The 20,498-nt window shown below is 40.0% G+C and overlaps 1 protein-coding gene across 1 annotated transcript; it reads left to right on the top strand.

The window, feature by feature from the left end:
- Nucleotides 1-3,153: 3,153 nt before the first annotated feature.
- LOC129779705 (DNA topoisomerase 3-alpha) lies at nt 3,154-20,210 on the top strand. The gene is made up of 4 exons (XM_055787334.1): nt 3,154-3,419; nt 3,481-4,114; nt 4,180-4,437; nt 18,153-20,210. Exons 1-4 carry the CDS (start codon nt 3,270-3,272, stop codon nt 20,126-20,128), a joined length of 3,018 nt encoding a protein of 1,005 aa, XP_055643309.1. The 5' UTR covers nt 3,154-3,269; the 3' UTR covers nt 20,129-20,210.
- The last annotated feature ends 288 nt before the right edge of the window (nt 20,211-20,498 follow it).

The raw sequence follows: 20,498 nt of genomic DNA, 5'->3' as shown, positions 1-20,498 counted from the left end.
ACCCCGTTGGCTTCGTACCACTCCAACACGTCCTTTGAATAGTGGCACGAAGCGAGATCCGGCCAGAAGATGGTCGGGCCCTCGTGCTGCTTCAATAGTGGTAGTAAGCGCTTCTGTAGGCACTCCTTAAGGTAAACCTGCCCGTTTACCGTGCCGGTCATCACGAAGGGGGCGCTCCGCTTTCCGCAAGAGCAGATCGCTTGCCACACCATGTACTTTTTGGCAAACTTGGATAGTTTCTGATTGCGAATCTCCTCCGGAACGCTGAATTTGTCCTCTGCGGAGAAGAACAACAGGCCCGGCAGCTGACGAAAGTCCGCTTTGACGTAGGTTTCGTCGTCCATTACTAGGCAATACGGCTTCGTCTGCATTTCGGTGTACAGCTTCCTGACTCGCGTCTTCCCCACCATGTTTTGCCTTTCGTCGCGGTTAGGAGCCTTCTGAACCTTGTATGTACGCAGGCCCTCCCGCTGCTTGGTCCGCTGGACGAATGAACTTGACAAATTCAGCTTATTGGCGACATCCCGGACCGAACTTCTCGGATCACGTCTAAACTGCTTAACTACGCGCTTGTGATCTTTTTCACTGACGGAGCATCCATTTTTGCCGTTCATCACCTGCCGGTCGATGGTTAGGTTCTCGAAGTATCGTTTTAGTACTCTGCTGACCGTGGATTGGACGATTCCCAGCATCTTACCGATGTCCCAATGTGACAACTCCGGATTCTCGAAATGAGTGCACAGGATTAATTCACGACGCTCTTTTTCGTTCGACGACATTTTTCCAAATTTACGAAAAATTGACAGTGAAGCATGGCCAACGTGATCTATACACTCTTATCTGATTATAAGCGAAAGCTGAAGATATAATTCCTAAAAATTAAATTTCTACAGCGCTTTTTCCGTGATGCAATTTGATGTGACACACCCTTTATTTGATTAACCCATTCATGAATTATCTCAACTTTCCCCGGATTTTTTTCTGATAAACAGAAAAAATATAAATGTAATATTAAACATGAATGGAACGAAAATTTTAAACTTTCCTGAGAATCAAATTTGATAGTAATGATGGAATTAATTCAATTTTTAAATTTAAGATAAGCATACATTAACATAATAAGTCACATTACATGTATTTTGCTTGTGAATAACAATATAGCCCGAATTATAATCAAAAACATATTTCGCATAGCGCAATCAGCGAGTAAAAACTAAAAAACATACCTTCTTGATTCGTTGAATTGTTTACCTGTTTTACTGTTGTTGGTGATATAATCAATCCAATACATTAGTTACTTGTTTTTGACTAGTTATTTCTATAAAAAATAAAAAATAAATTGGTATCCGTTCCTCACGATTTAACTCAAGAACGGAGCAACGGATTTGAACAGTCTGTATCAGGATTGATGTGTCTCAGTCCGCGCCAGGTTTATATGTAAAAAATGTAGCAATTTTTTTTTAGCAATTTAGCAAATTTTGTATATCTATACAGTGATTTTCAACCGGTGGGGAATTCCTCCCTAGTGGGGAATTTGGTCATTAAAATGGGGGAATTGTGCAAGGGAATATTGTACATTTACAATTTCTTTTGCACATTACAGAATTTTATTGGATACGCTAAAATTTGCGATCCTCCGCAAACATTTGCAAATCCGAAATGTGATGTTCAATTGAACAACTTTACAATGTTTGAAAGACTTTCGTCAGTAAATAATGATGGAACAGCCGACGAAGCAGTACAGAAGACCATAAAATAGGAAATTGTACAGCATTTGTCAAGAGTTTTTACAACAAGTTAAACTTGAAACATATTTTCCTTACATCAAAGAACAAGATCTGGATATGGTTTGAAACCTCTTCCGACTGGCAGTGACGAAAGAAACAAACTGATCGATCTTCAAATGATCGATTCTTATCCTGATATGCGGAATAAGCGTTCTCATTGTTTGTTGACTTTTGCGTAGTATTTATTTGAATATGGATTTCCTACAATGCTGCTGACGGAAAAAAACACCATAACAGAGTGGATATCGAAGATGACGTGAAGTGTGCTTTTCTACAACCTTCTCAAGAATTAGGATTTTGGTGGAAAACATTAAGGCACAGGTGCCATAATGACTTGGCAGATTTTATATATCTTTCTTGTAATCAGATACAAGTAAAAAATCAAATTTGTTGCGATTATAACTTGAAACCCGTTTATATTCCTTTATTATTTTACTGTGATATGCCACAGACTTTCTTCCAGAATAGTAATAGAGGAGTAAGCACTGGGATTAATTTTTGTAAAGGGAGGAATGGAGCAAAAAAGGTTGGAAACCACTGATCTATATAAATAAAAATGATTTGGTGTCCGTTCCTCACGATTTAACTAAAGAACGGAGCAACGGATTTGAACATTCAGTATCAGGATTGATGTGTCTCAGTCAGCGTCAGGTGCATATGTCATAAAAGAATCCGCGAATATAGATCTCGCACGGATAATCATTTTCGGGGAACGTCAGTGTTCGATATTATTTCAATCAGAAAAACAATTGTGGGCTGAACGAAGTTTGCCGGGCCAGCTAGTAGGAATCAAAAATAATTTCCGGAACATATGCATGGGAAAACGAAGTACTTCCAATTCTCATCAATTTTACCATTTACTGACTAGGAAATTGTAATGTATAGCATATCAAACAAATAATACATCAATTTGTTCTTTTTTTTTATTTCTGTATTCTAGTGACTTTCAACATTTTCGGTTGGTTCTTTACTTTAGCTCCATTTTCGGAAGAATGACGGAAGTGAGAATTGAACTCGTGACCTTTAGCGTAAGAAGTATGGATGTTACCACTACGCCAGATCGGCTCCGCATAGCACAATTTCAATTCGATTGGTACGCAAATTCGCAGTAAAATAGTTATTGTTAAAACATTTTCTTAAGCCGTGACATGTTTTCTGATTAGGCATCCTTAATAAGTACTACCTCAAAAATTTCAATAACATTTTTTACAAAGACGAACCATCCCAGGAGTCTCTTCAATGGAGAATGAAAAAAACAATAACATTTAATACACTATAAAATTGAAAACCATTTTTGCTCAAACAAGCTAACCTTATTTGACAAACCTTGCAATCATGTTTGTATTAAATTTTATGGCAAGAACAAGGCGCGATTTGTAGCTCCCATCGTTTCGCGAACGGGAACGTAAACAATATTGTTTTGCGTAAATATTGTGATTTCTACGGAATGTCTTCGTTCTAATCAAAACCAAGTGAATATTTATGATTCGTTCTTTGTCAACGCTAACCGTAAGAAGATTTAAATCCGTGTTTAGAGCCAGCGATGCACCAATGAAGTATCTTAACGTCGCCGAGAAAAATGATGCGGCTAAAAATATTGCCGCTCTGTTGTCGCGGGGAACTGCTCGACGCGTGAGTAATATTTCGATTCAATCCTCCCGTGGGGGTTCTACAATTTATTGTTCAATTTCAGCGAGAGGGCCTTTCTCCGTACAATAAAATCTACGAGTTTGACTACAACATCCGGGGGCAACAGGTTCAGATGGTTATGACCTCTGTATCTGGTCACTTACTAAACTACGAATTTTTGCCCTCATTCCGTGGATGGCACAGCTGCAATCCGGAGCAGTTGTTCGATGCCCCAGTTCGAAAGGGATGTACCGAAAACGCGGAGAAAATCAAGAAGACACTGGAGCGTGAGGTCCGCGGCGCTCACACCTTGGTTATATGGACCGATTGCGACCGGGAGGGCGAAAACATTGGATTCGAAATTATCGAGGTGTGTCGTGCAGTGAAATCGCAGATCCGTGTTTTGCGGGCAAAATTTTCCGAGATAACGGCCCCATCTATCAAGCGAGCCATCGAGAATCTTGCCCAACCGGACGATCGGCAGAATGACGCTGTCAACGTGAGGAGTGAGCTTGATCTCCGAATAGGAGCCGCATTTACACGCTTTCAAACGCTGCGACTGCAAAAAGTTTTCCCCCAGAAGATTGTTGACAGTTTGATCTCGTACGGAAGCTGCCAAATTCCCACTCTCGGTTTTGTTGCACAGCGGTATAAAGAAATTGAGAACTTTATTCCACAGGACTTCTGGAAGATTAAACGTAGGATTGTTTGTTTGCTGTGTAACGTTTAACTATGTCTAAAGTTTATTTACTTTGTGTTCCAGTAAATCATACGATTGACGAATTGACGGTTGAGTTCAATTGGGCCAGGAATCGTCTGTTTGACAAACAATGCTGTGAGGCATACCTGATGCTGTGTCAATCGGAGTCTTTGGTAAAGATTGTGAACGTCACGAAGAAACCGAAAAGTAAGTGGCGACCAACCGCAATGGACACAATCGAGCTGGAGAAGTTAGGTTCTAGGAAGCTTAAAATCAACGCAAAACAGACGATGACTATTGCTGAAAAACTGTACACTCAAGGTTTGTTTATCAATCAATCTGTTGGGTTACCCGAAAGGTAATTGTCGATTTTTTCATTTCCATGCCAAACCGATATGGTGGTTCTCAGATTTTCGTGAAAATTGGTAGCTTTGTTCCTTATCGCAATATATTAGATACGTATTTTTTTCTTTTTTCATTAGGGTGCCATCCATTTCAGGGTCGGTAAAAAAATTATTTTTTTCCTTTTTTTTCAAAAATGACTTTGAAAGTTCATAACTTTTAAATTACTGGACCGATTCGAACATTCGACACATCAGATTGAAGACAATTATAGCTTATATATATTTCAATTGAAAAAAAATTGTTTTCGTAATTATTGATTGTATTTCTTCTTCTTCTTTTTGGCTTTAAGAGGGTGTGGGGACACGAACCGGCAGGATAAGGAAAGGCGAACGAGTTAGCCTAATAAATATCAACTTTACTTTATTAGCGTTTACGACTTTTCTCTTGGTTGCTTACACGTTAACTAACTGGTATAACTGATGTATGCGGTGTGTAGGGTTTGTATGACACAGTTGCCCCTCCAGTTACATCAGAAACCGGACACGGTGGCCAGATGATGTAACTTTCGTCGATTGGTCTTCGTTTGGGTGGCTGCTGAAATCCCTGCTGCAGATGTAAGCCGGCTTGAGACGGTCAATGGAGATGGTTTGGTTTTTACCTGCAACAAGCACTTCGAAACTCTTATCGCCGCGCTTGATAACTTCATAAGGCCCGTCGTATGGGCGCTGCAAGGAACGTTTCACTGCGTCGACACGAACGAAAACATGACTGCATTTCTTTAATTCGCTGTGCCCAAATACACTAGGCTTTGCATGATGGGTTGTCGTTGGAGGTCGAAGTTCAGCAAAGGCTTCATGAAGCTGTTTAGTAAACTCGGATCGATCGATGTCACCCGCTGGAGGATCAAAACACTCTCCTGGTACTCTTAAAGTTTGACCATACACTAATTCGGCTACGGAACAGCCGACGTATTCACGGTAAGCGGTACGTAGTCCAAGTAGTACGATGGGTAACTGTTCACTCCAATTATGCTTCGCTTTGGACATCAGTGCTGCTTTCAATGTTCGATACATACGTTCAACAATCCCATTCGCCTGTGGATGGTATGCTGTAGTGCGAATATGATGTAAACCTAAAATGTGTGTCAACTCTCTAAACAATTCGGACTCAAATTGACGTCCTTGATCTGAGGTTATGGTTTCCGGGGTTCCGAATCGGGCGATCCACTCAGATGTCAGCATTCTAGCAACTAAGGGCGCCGTCATGTCTGGTAGTGGAATGGCTTCAGGCCATCGGGTGAAGCGGTCCACGATTGTAAAAAGATACCTATTCCCTTTTGATGACGGAAGAGGACCGACGAGGTCAATATGAATATGCCGAAACCTTGATTTTGGAGGATCAAATGTGCCAAGAGGAGCGAAGGTGTGTCGGTTTACCTTTGATTCTTGACAATCTAGGCAGCTACGAACAAACTCGTTGATATCTTTATTCATCGATGGCCACACGAATCTCTAGGAAATCAGTCGTCTGGGCCCTTTGCACCGAGATGCGCCATGCCGTGGAAGTGTCGCAGCAAGCCTAGCCGATGTTTTTCTGGAATGAAAGGACGTGCTTTATTGTTAATTGATACGTCGCAGTAGATCGGTCGGGAGAGATGCGGTGTTCGGAAAGGTTCAAATTTGAGACTGGATGATTCTATGAGCTTTTTTAGTTCTTCGTCGTGTTCCTGGTCTTCGTCGTGTTCCTGGTCTTCGTCAATCGCTGTCAAATCAATAGACGTTACGGCTTCTATCCGCGACATTGTGTCTGCTACAGTGTTTTCCAGACCGCTGATAATTCGTATATCAGTTGTAAATTGGGAAATGAAACGCAGATGACGTTCTTCATGGGGCAATCTGCTTGATGAATTTGTTCCCATTGCATGAGTAAGCGGTTTATGATCGGTGAAAATGAAGAATTTGCGACCCTCTAGTAAATATCGAAAATGCTTTACAGTCATCTTCATTGCAGTCAGCTCACGTCCAAATGCTGAATAATTTCGTTGTGAATTAGCGAATTTTTCGGAGAAGAAGCCAAGAGGTTGCCACGTTGTACCTGATAATTGCTGTAGTACTGCCCCTGCAGATGTATTAGAAGCATCGATCATTAGAGCTAATGACTTGCTCGAATCTGGATAATAAAGCAGGGTAGCTTCTGCTAAGGATCTTCTGCAACGCGCGAAGGCAGTCTTGGTAGAGTCAGTCCACTGGACAAGTCTAGTGTCGTTTTTTCTGTTATCTGATATCAGCATACGAAGTTCTGCCTGTATGTCGACTGCCCTTGGAATGAAACGCTTGTAGACGTTGATTAGAGCAAAAAATCTGCGCAATTCTCTGATCGTAGTAGGTAGTTTGTAGTCAGCTACAGCCTGAACGCGAGATGGCAAGGGCCTGATACCATCTCGGTCGATTATATAACCAAGAAACTCCACCTGCGACCGAGCGAATCTGTTTTTCGATAGGTTTATCACCAGACCGTTCTGCTGAATTCTGCGAAACACTTCCACGACGTGCTGTTTGTGTTCCTCGTGTGACGATGATGCGATGCACATGTCGTCGATAAAAACAACGACATAATCCTAATCACCAAAAATTTTATTCATGAAACGCTGGAACTTGCGTTCTTCTTCTTCTTCAATGGCACTAACGTTCCTAGAGGAACTTCGCCGTCTCAACGTAGTATTACTTGCGTCATTTTTATTAGTACTTAGTTGAGATTTCTATGCCAAATAACACGCCTTGAATGCATTCTGAGTGGCAAGCTCTAGAATACGCGTGATCACAGTGCAAGTCGGAGGAAATTTCTTTGGCGAAAAATTCCCCCGAACCCGAACACCCGGCATGTTAGTTATGACGCTAACCACTCGGCCACGGGAGCACACAACTTGCGTTGCAGAGCCCGAACTGCATTCTAGTGAACTCATAGAGTCCAAAAGGAGTAATCACGGCTGTTTTCGGGACATCGGTTTCTTCCACTGGAATTTGGTGGTATGCACGTTCCATGTCTAAGATAGTAAAAGTTTGCTTACCTTGTAATGAATTTAACAGGTCGTGAACGTGCGGAACTGGGTAACGATCCGGTACAGTGACTCTATTGAGCATTCGATAGTCGCCGACGAACCTCCACTGACCGTTCTTTTTCGGAACACAATGGAGTGGGGTGGCCCAGCTGCTACTGGACGGTCTACAAATTCCAAGTTCTGCCATCAGTGCAAACTCCTCTTTGGCCGCTCTAAGTTTGTCGGGAGCCATTCTCCTAGCTTTAGATGCAACCGGTAGACCTTTTGTCTCGATGTCGGCTACCAAAAAGTTCCATGTGAACCGTCGCCGAAGTCCGAGATCAGTTTGTACGAACCGACTAGAGTAAGTTCTGATTGGTGTGCCTCCGTGGTCGAGTGGTTAGCGTCATAACTAACATACCGGGTGTTCGGGTTCGATTCCCGTTCTGGTCGGGGGAATTTTTCGTCAAAGAAATTTCCTCCGACTTGCACTGTGATCACGCGCATTCTAGAGCTTGCCACTCAGAATGCATTCAAGGCGAGTTATTTGGCATAGAAATCTTAACTAAGTACTAATAAAAATGACGCAAGTAATACTACGTTGAGACGGCGAAGTTCCTCTAGGAACGTTAGTGCCATTGAAGAAGAAGAAGAAGTTCTGACAGAAGATCAGTTAGCAGCGTAAAGCGTGAAGGGCGTCGGCCCAGATATCGTGTCTTTTCTTGTCGCTGGTACTAGTGATACGTCTGAACCAGTGACGATCAGAAATCTAAGTCCACTCGTTTTATCCGCTAATAAAAAACGCCGACTGGAAAACGCGCCGCCCACCTGCGCCGATTCAGGTGAGCTATGATCTAGTTTTTTGGTGCATTAAAATGGCAAGGCTGCTTGCACCGCTGTGCTTTGTGTCTGTATTTCTGATGATACCAACAAAACTCCTCCCTGGCGCGAACTAGTGATGATGACCTACTACGTTGACCTACGCGCTGTTTGTTTGGATCGATTTTGAGTCGACGGAACTCAGCACTTAATATTTCCAGTTGTTCTTTCATGTGATTGAATTGATCATCGGGACATCGGGATCCGGATGGTGTGGACACGGCAGCGGTTTGCGGAGAGTCCGCCATTTTATCTGCCATTTCCGCGAGCTTTGGAAGAGTTCCATCAATAATAGTTAGTATAGGACGAATTTGCGGTGGCATACGCTGAATGAAGAGCATCTTTAGCAAGTTATCGTTAACTTTGACACCAGTGGCTAGCTCTTGCATTTTCGCCAACAGATGAGTTGGCCGCATGTCACCCAGGTCCGAAGCATTGAGAAGTCGTTCCAGACGTACCTCTGGAGAAAGTGCAAATCTTGCGATCAGTCGCTCCTTGATTGCTTTGTATTTTTCTTCATGTTCATTCGCCTCTATATTGTATTTGTTTTTTCTTGTTTGCATGACTTTGGATTAGAGGGCCTATATATTTTATATATTTTTTCTTGAAAGCTGTGGCTACATAACATATTCAAGAATCAGAGATGTAATTTTTGTAAATTACTCTAGAGATAAAACATTACTATTATGTTTAATAATGGACATCTCGTATTCTCTAATTCCTAGCTCTGTCTTACTCGTTTGAATTGTCAGAAGTATTTAGTATAGGTCAAGGTTAGAATTTTTTTTAACGTTTCTACGATTTTGTTGAATAATAATAATAATAACTCATAAAAAACCCGAATTTATCCACCCCACGATCAATATAATCTGAGTAACTCCCATTTGGGAATCTGAATTTCAATCCTTCCATCCTTCCTATTCTCGTGTAATTTGATATACGGGACACGAGGTTTGATTTAATTATTTAAACAGAAACTGGTAACAGCGTCGGTCAGAATCTTCATATAAAACATTTGATGGAATTCAAGGAATTTGCCAAAAGCAGAAAGTGATTCAGACTGTCTTTAGACGGATATCAAAATTTTGGGAAAAAAACTAGAGAGGAAATTAAAAACAGTATCTTGAGAATGCTTTGCAATGGTAGACTCATTTTTTACTTGTTTCAAACTTATAATTACTTTTTTAATCCAAATAAACAAATTTACGTCTTCTGGATATGTTAGGATTTCGTTCTAAAAATGCCACCAGGCAGGTAAATTGCTGTTTGGTTATCTTTTCTTTTCTAAAAATCAAGACAAGATTCAAAATGTAAATAAATACGAAATTAAACTTATTCCATTCCGCGTGACTAGCTTTCACAATCTAAAACACAAGTGACGAATATAGGGTGGATAGGGGCAATATGGTCCCCCTAAGAACGAATCGTCCTAAATCATGTAGGAACATCTATAAATTATGCTACATATTAAAACCTAACGATTTGAAATCTTATTGATCGATGTAGATTGTATGAATACGTTTTAAAAAAGATTTATGTGGAAAAATTACACTTTTAAAAATGTGTTCCATTTCCACCGATCGAAAACACTACGGGGCAAAATGGGCCACCATGCGGGGCAATATGACCATGTTCATTGATTCAATACTTTAAGCATGTTTTTGTAGGGGAATAACGTAACGAGTTCATAAAACGAAAGCTTATTATATTTTGCAACTTCTACGTGTATTTCATTGAATTCTATTCAGTTTGCATGCACAAAAAAATAACAATGTGGTCAACGTGATTGGACTACAAAATTACGTTGCTCAAATCAGGAACAGAGAATATCTGTGCATCGATAGCATTGGTTCCGTTTATCGCCATCCGTAGAGAATTGAATTGTGTCCCACAGTAGCAACATAAGGTGTCCTGTGGAATATTCTATAATGGTTATTCCTTGCTAGGCACCCAACGCTCATCTGCCTTTTTCTCCGCATTGCTAGGATTCTGGAATTTTTGGTCTGCACCTGTTGAATAAAGATAATAATTTTTATTTTGTTTGCTGCTCCGATGGAAACAAAGATAGATACTGATATACATAGATAACACTGATGTTCTATCGACGTTGAATTGCCTTTCTGGTGGAGTGTTGTATTTCTGCTGTACGTTCCCAGTAAATCGTAGTATTTCCCGACTGCAACGCGATTGAATCATTTAGTCCTAGCGGCGGATGTTGCTTCTGGTGTACGAAGTGAGATTTGTGGGTGACACTTTCGAAAACCAGCCAGCCAATCTATTCCGGCTAATTGATTTTGACTATTGAAAAGGTGAGAAATATGGAGCAGCAAAGGGTCTGCACAACGTAGATAACGTTTAAGTGGTTCTCGCGGGACACAATGCACTAAGGATGCTTGTAACACTGTCGTACTTCTCTTCGCTGCATCGGTGGCCGCGTTCAAGGTCTGTAATCACTTTTTACAATCGGATGTTCTGATATAATTCCGCACCATGATTCCACATCTAACTATTTCCAACTATGTTTACAAATTTTAAAAACTGTTTTTACAGGTTATGTTGAAAGAAAAATACCTGGTCATAATGCCCCAAGCAGGTATGCCCATTCCGCCCCGTACATTTACGCTCAATAAAAATGAACCGTTCTTTCACATGAAACGGCAAAGCAGCGCAATAAATCAGTGGAAATGTTCAGAAATAATACCAGTACGAATTGATATAAAGAGCAGATTCATAAATTTCAGCATGGAGTGTACTTATTTTGTTGACTGTTTTTTTATATGTTTTTCGTGATAATCAGTCAGTGTGATATTTCTCTCAATGGGCCTGATCACGAACATCACTTCCACGTACGCCTTCACGTCACTTACACTTCACTTAATTTTTTTGAGTCTATCATCATTGTCACGGACAGTTGCGTGTAAAAATGAACTCCGTGAAGAGAAAGTGTTCATTCCCGTTTATAAGAGAAATGTTGGTTGTCGGGTGTTTGAACGTTGTGTCGGTTGCATAATTTCGGACGTTTGAACGTTATGTAGGTAAAATTAATGCAGCGTATGCGATAATATTCCATTTAATTAATCGTATGTTTTAGAATGACAAGTTTGCGATTATACCTCGATGATTAGTTTGCTGAATCAAATGCTGGCTCAAAGAAAAGAAGGAATACTTGGTTGCCCGGGAATAATGTAGTTGTTGAACATATAGGAATGTAATTTTACGCTAGAGATTAAACATGACTATTATGTTCAATAATCAAAATCTCGCATACTCTCGTCTTACTCGTTTCTCTCGCATATTCTGTCTTACTCGTTTGAATAGTGAGAAATATTCCGAATCAATTTTTATGAACCGTTTCTATAATTTTGATGAATAATAATATCTTCTATATCTCAGAACAATCCCGAATTTATCCACCTCACGATCAATATAATCTGAGCTACTCCCATATGGGATTCTAAAGTTTAAACCTCTTATCCTTCCCATTCTCGTGTGATTTGATACACGGGACATGAGGTTTGATTTAATTATTTAAAAAGAAACTGGTCAGCACTTTTTTAATATTCTTTCATTCAAAGTATGTCTTCAAAACAATACCGTTGAAAATATCTATAACGTTAAAAGTTATAACTATCGTCCTGATTCTGGTCTGGTCCGTCAATTGTGTATGTTTGAATTATAAAAACTAGCTCTGCAATGTTGGAAAAACTTCGTATTTCGTATTTTATGGTATTGCAACTCTCTCTTAGTCTAATCCTAAAAATAGAAACAAAAAAATCCTGTTCATTCAGAACAATCGGAAGTAGACTTTCACCATGTTTCAATGGGCCTACGGGAGCTACATTTTTAATCCTTGATTGTAATAGTCATAGCGCATAAACAAATTTACGACCTCTGGATACGTCAGAATTTCGTTCTAAAAAGGCCACCAGGCCGGTAAATTTCTGCTTGTTTATCTTTTGTTTCTTAAACAAGACAAGACAATATTCAAAATGTTAGCAAAAAAGTTAAATAAATACGAAATTAAACTTACTCCATTCCGCGTGACTAGCTTTCACCATCTAAAACACAAGTGACAAATATACCCGTTTTTCTCCGTGACATGACAGTATCGTGGTATTCATAATAACACCGAGTTCATCAAAGTTGTCACGACGGATGTACTCTTCCGCATTCTACACACACGGTGGCAGCCGCAATAACGTTGTATACAATTCACTTCGTTTTCACTGTGAAGTGACGTTCGTGATCAGGCCCGCTGTTTTGATTTTGTCCACGCTAAAATCGGTATCAAAACATCGCTCTTACGCTTCGTATAGATGACTATTAGGATGCCAATGAATGTATGGGAAAAAAAGACCCTAAAATTTCAAAAAGTTACCTCATAAAAAATGTTCACCGCCTCAAAAAAAAACACCCTATGGGAAATATCAGTTCAATCGGACTTAAGGGAGAGTGGCGCAAAGCGGTCAAAGTTTAAGTTTTTTGAAGCTCAACCCAAGGGGGGAAATCGGGCAAAAACAAATTTATTTTTTGACAGATTTTTTTCGAGATAACAGTAAATCTCGACGAGTAATGCAATTTTAACACACTTGACATCAACAATTTTTTTTGAATACCCCGATTTTCGGTGATCTATCGTTTTTTTCAGAAAAACTCAAATTTCAACGTCTGTGACACTATTAAATGAAGTTCGAATGAGCTAATATTTTGCATAGGGTATGTTATCGTGCCAATCAACATTTCGAAGCAAGTTCCGAATGAAAAATTGAGATAACTATTTTTATTGGTACCCAAAACCATACGTTTCGTCTTGTATTCCAAAAAAAACCAAGTCCCAGAGTGTCGATTTTTGACAATTTTTTTTTCGAGATGACACTAGATCTCGACGTTTCATGCAATTTTAAAACATTTGGCTCAAAAAAAAAGTTTTCCAAAACCCCGGTGATTTTTCGATTTTAAAAAACTCAAACTTTAACCGCTTTGCGCCACTCTCCCTTAAGTGCAATTGAGCTGATATTTGGCATAGGGTGTTTTTTTTTTTCGAGGTGGTGAACATTTTTAATGAGGTAACTTTTTAAAATTAGAGATAGCCATTTTAATTGGCACCCTAATGACTATAGAGCAATACCGTCTATAGTGCAATTCCAAATGAAATCGAACTATGAAATGAAGATTTTAAAAACTTGTATTTTTGGTTCGAACGAAAGTTTGTATTCCGTTCGGGTTGGAGGAAATATGAGTTTTCCACAGCATTTGGGAATTTTTTGACTCAAGTGTAACTTTTGAAAAAAAGCGTATCGATTTTAGTAAAAGAAACCTTCAATAATTTATATCTCAAAAACTATGAGTCGTATCGAAATAGTGTCTTAGAAAAAGTTATAGAGTATTGATATTAAAACGTTAAAGAAATATATACTGATAAAAAAAATAAGTACTCTTTTTTTATTTACAAAAAAACTAATTTGCAATATCTAAAATACATATTTTTTAATTTTTTTCATATAAAATATAAGTCATGTAGAAAACATATAAATGTACCCAAGATGGTAAAACTATTTTTGACGAACTTTGTGGAACATCGAATTTTTATAAATTTTCGAAATTTCGATTTTTTGTATGTTAACAATCATTTTTAACCACAAATTTTAAATCAACTTTAAAAAAATATTTAAAAATATGTATTTTAGATATTGCAAATGAAAGTTTTTTTGTAAATAAAAAAAGAGTACTTATTTTTTTCTCAGTGTATATTTTTTCACATTCTAACATCAATACTCTATAACTCTTTCTAAGACACTATTTCGGTATGACTTATAGTTTTTGAGATATAAATTATCAAAGATCTCTCTTACTAAAATCGATACGCTTTTTTTCAAAAGTTACACTTGAGTCAAAAAATTCCCAAATGCTGTGGAAAACCCATATTTCCACCAACCCAAACAGAATACAAACCTTCGTTCGAATCAAAACAACTCATGGTTTGCCATTTGTCGATTTCATTTGGAATTGATCTATACCAATATATAATACTAACGGGTGTTAAATAAAAAAATGAGAATTTTTTCAATCACATATAAAAAAATTTGGTTTTTTCATCGATTTCAGTATTTTTTATTAATAACATAATGTATTTTATTCAAAAAAAAAATGTCAGTGAATGTTTGAGTAAGGCCGTGGTCTGCTATTCGACGCAACTTTGTCGCGATGCTCTCACAAGAACGTTGTACGGCAATTACGTCCATTTTCCGGATACAATTCCGGATTAGATTAGTGTAGTCAGTTGCTTCGTGTCCTTGGCCCTCCAATTGTTTTAATACACTAGGGCACTGAGTGAGCCAAAGAAATCCTCTATTGGGCGGCACTGGGGCAAGTTTGTTGGGTTACGATCTTTCGGCACGAACGGTATCTTTTTCTCCTCAAGATACGCCAGCGTCTTCTTGGCGTAATGGGAAGACGCCTTGTCCGGCCAGAAGACGTACTTCCCATCCGCGTGATGCTCGTTCAGGAACGGCAGCAGGATTTTATCGAGGCACTCTTCTCGATAGATTTTTTGGTTGATTGCCAGACCGCTCGGCTTAAACCAAGGCTTTGAAATGCCCCGGTCGGAAATGGCGATGTACATCATAACCTTTTTTTCAAACTTGTGCTTGAACTTGTATTTCACTTCAGGCGGTGTGGATGACTTGTCGCTGGAGTAGTAATTATCATTTCCTGGAATATGCGTTTTGGACAGCGGAAAATAGCTTTCGTCGTCCAGAACGAAAGACGTCCCGCGGTATTTTTTGGTCATCCACCGACACTGTGATTTAACCGTCTCAATCTGCTCCTCCGTGTACTCCGGCGACCTCGTCTTCATCCTGCAGACGATTCGTTCCATCTTGAGGGTCCGATGGATCAATACGTGGGAGCAGCCATATTTCCGACCGGCGTCACGCAGGCTAGTTGCGTCTTTGTTGTCAAACAGCTTCTTTAACGATGTCTTCCTCTGCTTTGTCATTATCGTCACCGGACGACCACTTCCGACCTTCCGTTCTACGTTCAGGGCACCCAGGATACGATATACCGTACTGACAAGTATATTTTCTTCCTTAAAATGTGCCACCGTGAACTTTTTTCCTTGCTGGAAATGCGTTTCGTAGAACCGTACAATGCGTTCGCGGAGCACGTGCTGTTTCGACGCCATCTTTGCTTTGACTAAATTCAAACTAGCAAAACCAAACACGCCTACTGTTTCTAGGTAGCCCAAAGAGCAATTTTCTTGGAGAAAGAAAATTTTACGCTCTTTATTTGAGTTACTGAAAGGTACTGAAAAAATTCTCATTTTTTATTTAACACCCGTTATCCGCGTTGATGGCATTGAGGATTGTGTCACATTTACCCGAAACCCACTCACCCGAATGACAGTTACCCGAAAGACATTCACCCGAATGTAACAAATACCCGAAAGCGACAGCTACCCGAATGTAACATCTACCCGAATTGGCACTTACCCGAATGCGACATTTACCCGAATGCAACAATTACCCGAATGTAACATTTACCCGAATGCAACAATTACCCGAATGTAACATTTACCGGAATGTAACATTTACCCGAATGCGACTGTTACCCTAATGTAACAATTACCCGAATGTAACATCTATCCGAAAGCGACACTTACCCAAAAGAAGGATATATTCAAATATTACACAAATTTTACTATATTTGTATTTGTATTTGTATATTTAATTCTGATCAGTGTTATATAAAGATCATATTTGTCTCATACTTTCATTTCCATTCAAAAAGTATTTTTCGTGGGAAGTACAATTCGAGAAATACTGGCATTGAATAACATCCTTTTCAAAATAATGAAAAGTGAAAGAATGCAGTTTTATAACGTATTATTAAGTCCATCCATTCTTATGGATAACGCAGCCCGTTTACGAGCGTCGGATGCCATACGTTTATCTGGTGCATCACGTTTGCCACCAGGCAATCAAAACGCATGACATGCATAATTAACCGGGCAAACGTAATGCACCAGGTAAACGTATACAGTCCGACGCTCGCTAACGCTCGGTCGGACCTAACTAAAGGATCGTCTCCTATGTTGCACAGGTTTGCTTGCGAGAGGCCGCCACTTCGGACGGCGGGTCTCATTTCTCAGTTTACTCCGTAACTTCCTAACAGCAGATTCGACAAAACTCATAAATTGATTTGTCGAAATTTTTCCATCTTCATTTGGGTAAACATCCCATTCGGGTAAATGTCGCATTCGGGTAAACATTGCATTCGGGTAAATGTTCATTCGGGTAAATGTCCATTCGGGTATTTGTTACATTCGGGTGAATGTCATTCGGGTGAATGTCATTCGGGTGAATGTCATTCGGGTATGCGTTTCATTCGGGTAAATGTGCTTCGGGTAAACGTGTTTCGGGTGAATGGGACACAACCGGCATTGAGAGCTTCGTTTACTAGTTTAGGGGTGCCAAAGATAGTAATTGATTTTCAAAGGGAATGAACACGTTTTTGAAATGAAAATTAACTTATCCATATCAAATTAGTACTCTATTTAAATGAAAAAACACTTTTCTTCGCAGTTGGTGAAAAAATCTCATAAAAAATTGTTTTTGAATACAACTTTATATTATAATGAAAAGTTTCAGTAAAAATGTCGGAAATGTATAGAGAAACGGTTGAGAAAAATCAGAAAGAAATTAAATAACATAATGTAAAAATTTTCATTGCAATTTTAACATTTTAAAACAAACAGGATGGCTTATACTCTGATATAGATTACACTATCGGGTTTGGGATTCAAATTATGGCTCCTGATTGAAAGGTACCACCAGACGTCGACACGGTATCATTGTCATCGCGAATAGAGCAGAAGTGGCCGAACTTTTCACCTCGACGGGCGATTATTTTTTTCAAACACAAATGGCGGGCTACCAATACAACATGTTTTAAGTGATCGTGAATGAGTAGTAATTTGAGAATAAAATGCTATTTAAAATGTTGTTTTAGGTAGCGAAAATAACGATTTCTTTTCAAAAACTAATTACATTAGAATCTCAATTATCCGCGGAATAGTCCGGCAGAGACACCGCAAATAATGTTTCTAGAGACGAATGAACTGAAAAGTTTGAGCCCTCTTAAAGCCAAGAAGAAGCGGAAGAAGAAGAACCGCGAATAACGAAAATCGCGGATAACGCATGTGAAGGTTTTAGGGGGCACGAAAAGTTTCAATGGGGGTTCGACACTCCTCCACCCATCTCAAAGGGAGGGGGAGTTTTTTACATAAATTGAGTAATAATAACATATATAAAACATATAATATTTTATCATTTTTCTCAACATCTGGTTTTCTGCAGTTAATCGATTTGGCAATTGAAGCATCCATTCATTGAACAAATAATCATCAACGACGAAGGGGAAATGTTTCATTCAAATGAAAACATCTCTGCATTGAAAGGTCCTACAGGAACGTTATAGGAATCAAATAAAAGCTGGTTGAAAAGGCTAGATGGATTTTCTAAAAAGAAATCGATTTTTTATTTCTCCCCGATATTTTTGTCCACTACATCTACACACCCCTAGATAAAAATTTGTTCCGTAAATATTCCAAAACATGAGATTTTGAGTTTTAAAAATATGTACATCCCATCTTTATCCGTTCATTCTCTGTACAAAAAAAAGTATTTAATTTGTAATGAAAAAAATCGGTAATATATTTTCGGGCAACCCAATAGATTTTTGCGTAATTGTGTTCTAAATCCCTTTCCATTTATAGGTATCATAAGTTACCCACGCACGGAGACAAACATGTTCACCCAGGATATGAAGCTGGCCCCATTGGTTGAAATGCAAACTCCAAACTCCAATTGGGGTGATTTTGCGCAGAAAGTCCTCCAGTGGGGGCCTAATCCAAGGAATGGGAAAAAGTCCGACCAGGCCCATCCACCGATTCATCCGACAAAATATGTCACCAATCTAAGCGGGGATGAGGCAAAAGTTTACGAGCTGATTGTGAGACATTTCCTGGCCTGCGTGAGCAAGGATGCGGTTGGCTCTGAAACGATTGTCAACGCTGTGTTAGCGGAAGAGGAATTCACAGCGTCCGGGTTGTGTATCCACGAACGGAACTATTTGGAGGTTTACCCGTACGAACGATGGAACTCGAAAGAGATTCATCCATATCGGGTGGGCAATACGTTCGAACCAACGGAACTGAGTTTGCACGAAGGCTCAACAACGGCGCCCAACATGTTGACCGAAGCGGATCTTATTGCATTGATGGAAAAACATGGCATAGGAACCGATGCGACGCACGCTGAACATATCAACACAATCAAGGAACGCGGATACATCGGGGAAGCCGAACGAGGGTTTCTCGTCCCGGGAACGCTGGGCATGGGCTTGGTTGAAGGTTACGAATCAATGGAGCTTCCGCTAGCGCAGCCTGAACTACGAGCAGGGCTCGAGGCAGATTTGAAGCTGATTTGCGAAGGAAGGAAGGACCCCGGGATAGTGCTGAGTGAACAGGTACAGAAATACAAGGAAGCTTACAGGGTTATATCCGAGAAGGCAAGGGCGTTAGATCAAGCGATGGGACAGCGCCTCAATGAAGTGCCCGGGGATGCTCCCAGTCATCAGTTCAACTCTAACGGATCCACCATTGTAGAAGTCTGCAAATGTCCGAAATGTTCACAAATGATGTGCCTTAAGACGAAAAAGAATGGAACCGGCTTCTATCTTGGCTGCCTCGGCTTCCCTGATTGTAAGAATAGCGTTTGGTTCGATGAGAACATAAAAGAAGCATCCGGAACAAGCGAAGTTTGCTCTCGGTGTGGTGGAACAAACAAGAAAATGGTCGTTAAATTTAAACATGCCCGCTTCTATGGGATCCTCGGTGGTGTAAATAACAGCTCATATAAAACGTGTATTGTGTGCGATGACAAATTCCGAGAAATGCTTGGAATCGATACCAGTCTTGTGAAGCAGTTCAGATCCAACGGTATTCGGGCAGATGTTTCCATTTCTGTTCGTGGAAATGCCCCTGGAAATTCGAATGTGCGACCAACGGGTGGCACTTCTAATCGACCAACTCAAAACCCTCCGAGTGGACCAGTGAGTGGCCGTGGAACAAATAACAATAGAAATACAAACACTGGTTGGGGTGCAGGTGGAAGCGATGATGACGATGATTTCTGGGGAGGTGGAGGTGGCGCAATTTCATCGGGACGAACAAACCCTACCACAAGCAGTGGATGGGGAAGTGATTGGAGTACATCTAACGTCAGCAATACGAATTCTACGAACAGGCCAAGAGGGACAAATTCCAATATGAATTCAAAGCGACCGGCTCCACCACCAAACATTCCAAATGACAATTCCGAAGAAGTTCTTTGCGTTTGCAACTTGCCGGCGAAACAGTTGACCGTTAAAAAGGATGGCCCCAATAAAGGACGACCATTCTATCGCTGCTCGAAAGACCAACAAACACAATGTGATTTCTTCAAGTGGGGTGACGAGAATTCCGCACCATCTGGGTCCTCCTGGGGTCAAAGTCGACCACCACCGAATAGAAACGAAAGCTCTTTCCGAGGTGGATCCGAATGGGGAAGGTCTGATAACGCAGCCTCAGGATGGAGTGGCAGTGGCACAAACTCAAACGCAGGACGACCGAAAGCAACCAGGAAATGTGGCCTTTGTCGACAGGAAGGACACACAAAAGCCAAATGCCCTCAAAGAGCGGATATGGATTAATTTCGCTACATATTTAAGTGTTTTGTTTCGTTGAAGCCTTTGTATATAAAACGTATGGGGTATGAATGTTCGCTTATATCAAGTTATTCTTTTAACCATACAGAAGTTCCGTGTTGTGTAGTGTGCTGCACACGTTGGGATCACTCGTGCTGGGACCACTCAATTTTTGAGAAACGAAAAATATAATACGTCTAAGGCGTCGTGCACAAATTACGTAACGCGACAGGGGGAGTAGCCGCGATCGTTACGTAACAAAATTAAAATTAAAATTTTTATTTCTAAACTAGCTGTATCCTGCCACGCTTAGCTGTGGCACATTGTGTTTGCATGGTTGAGTTGAATTTTTTTATTTTTCATGCCGTAACAACAG

The sequence above is a fragment of the Toxorhynchites rutilus genome, chromosome 3 (assembly GCF_029784135.1).
Source record: "Toxorhynchites rutilus septentrionalis strain SRP chromosome 3, ASM2978413v1, whole genome shotgun sequence".
In the NCBI taxonomy this organism is placed as follows: domain Eukaryota; kingdom Metazoa; phylum Arthropoda; class Insecta; order Diptera; family Culicidae; genus Toxorhynchites; species Toxorhynchites rutilus.
The sequence above is the reverse complement of the archived record's forward strand: the minus strand, read 5'-3'. Positions and strand labels throughout refer to the sequence as shown.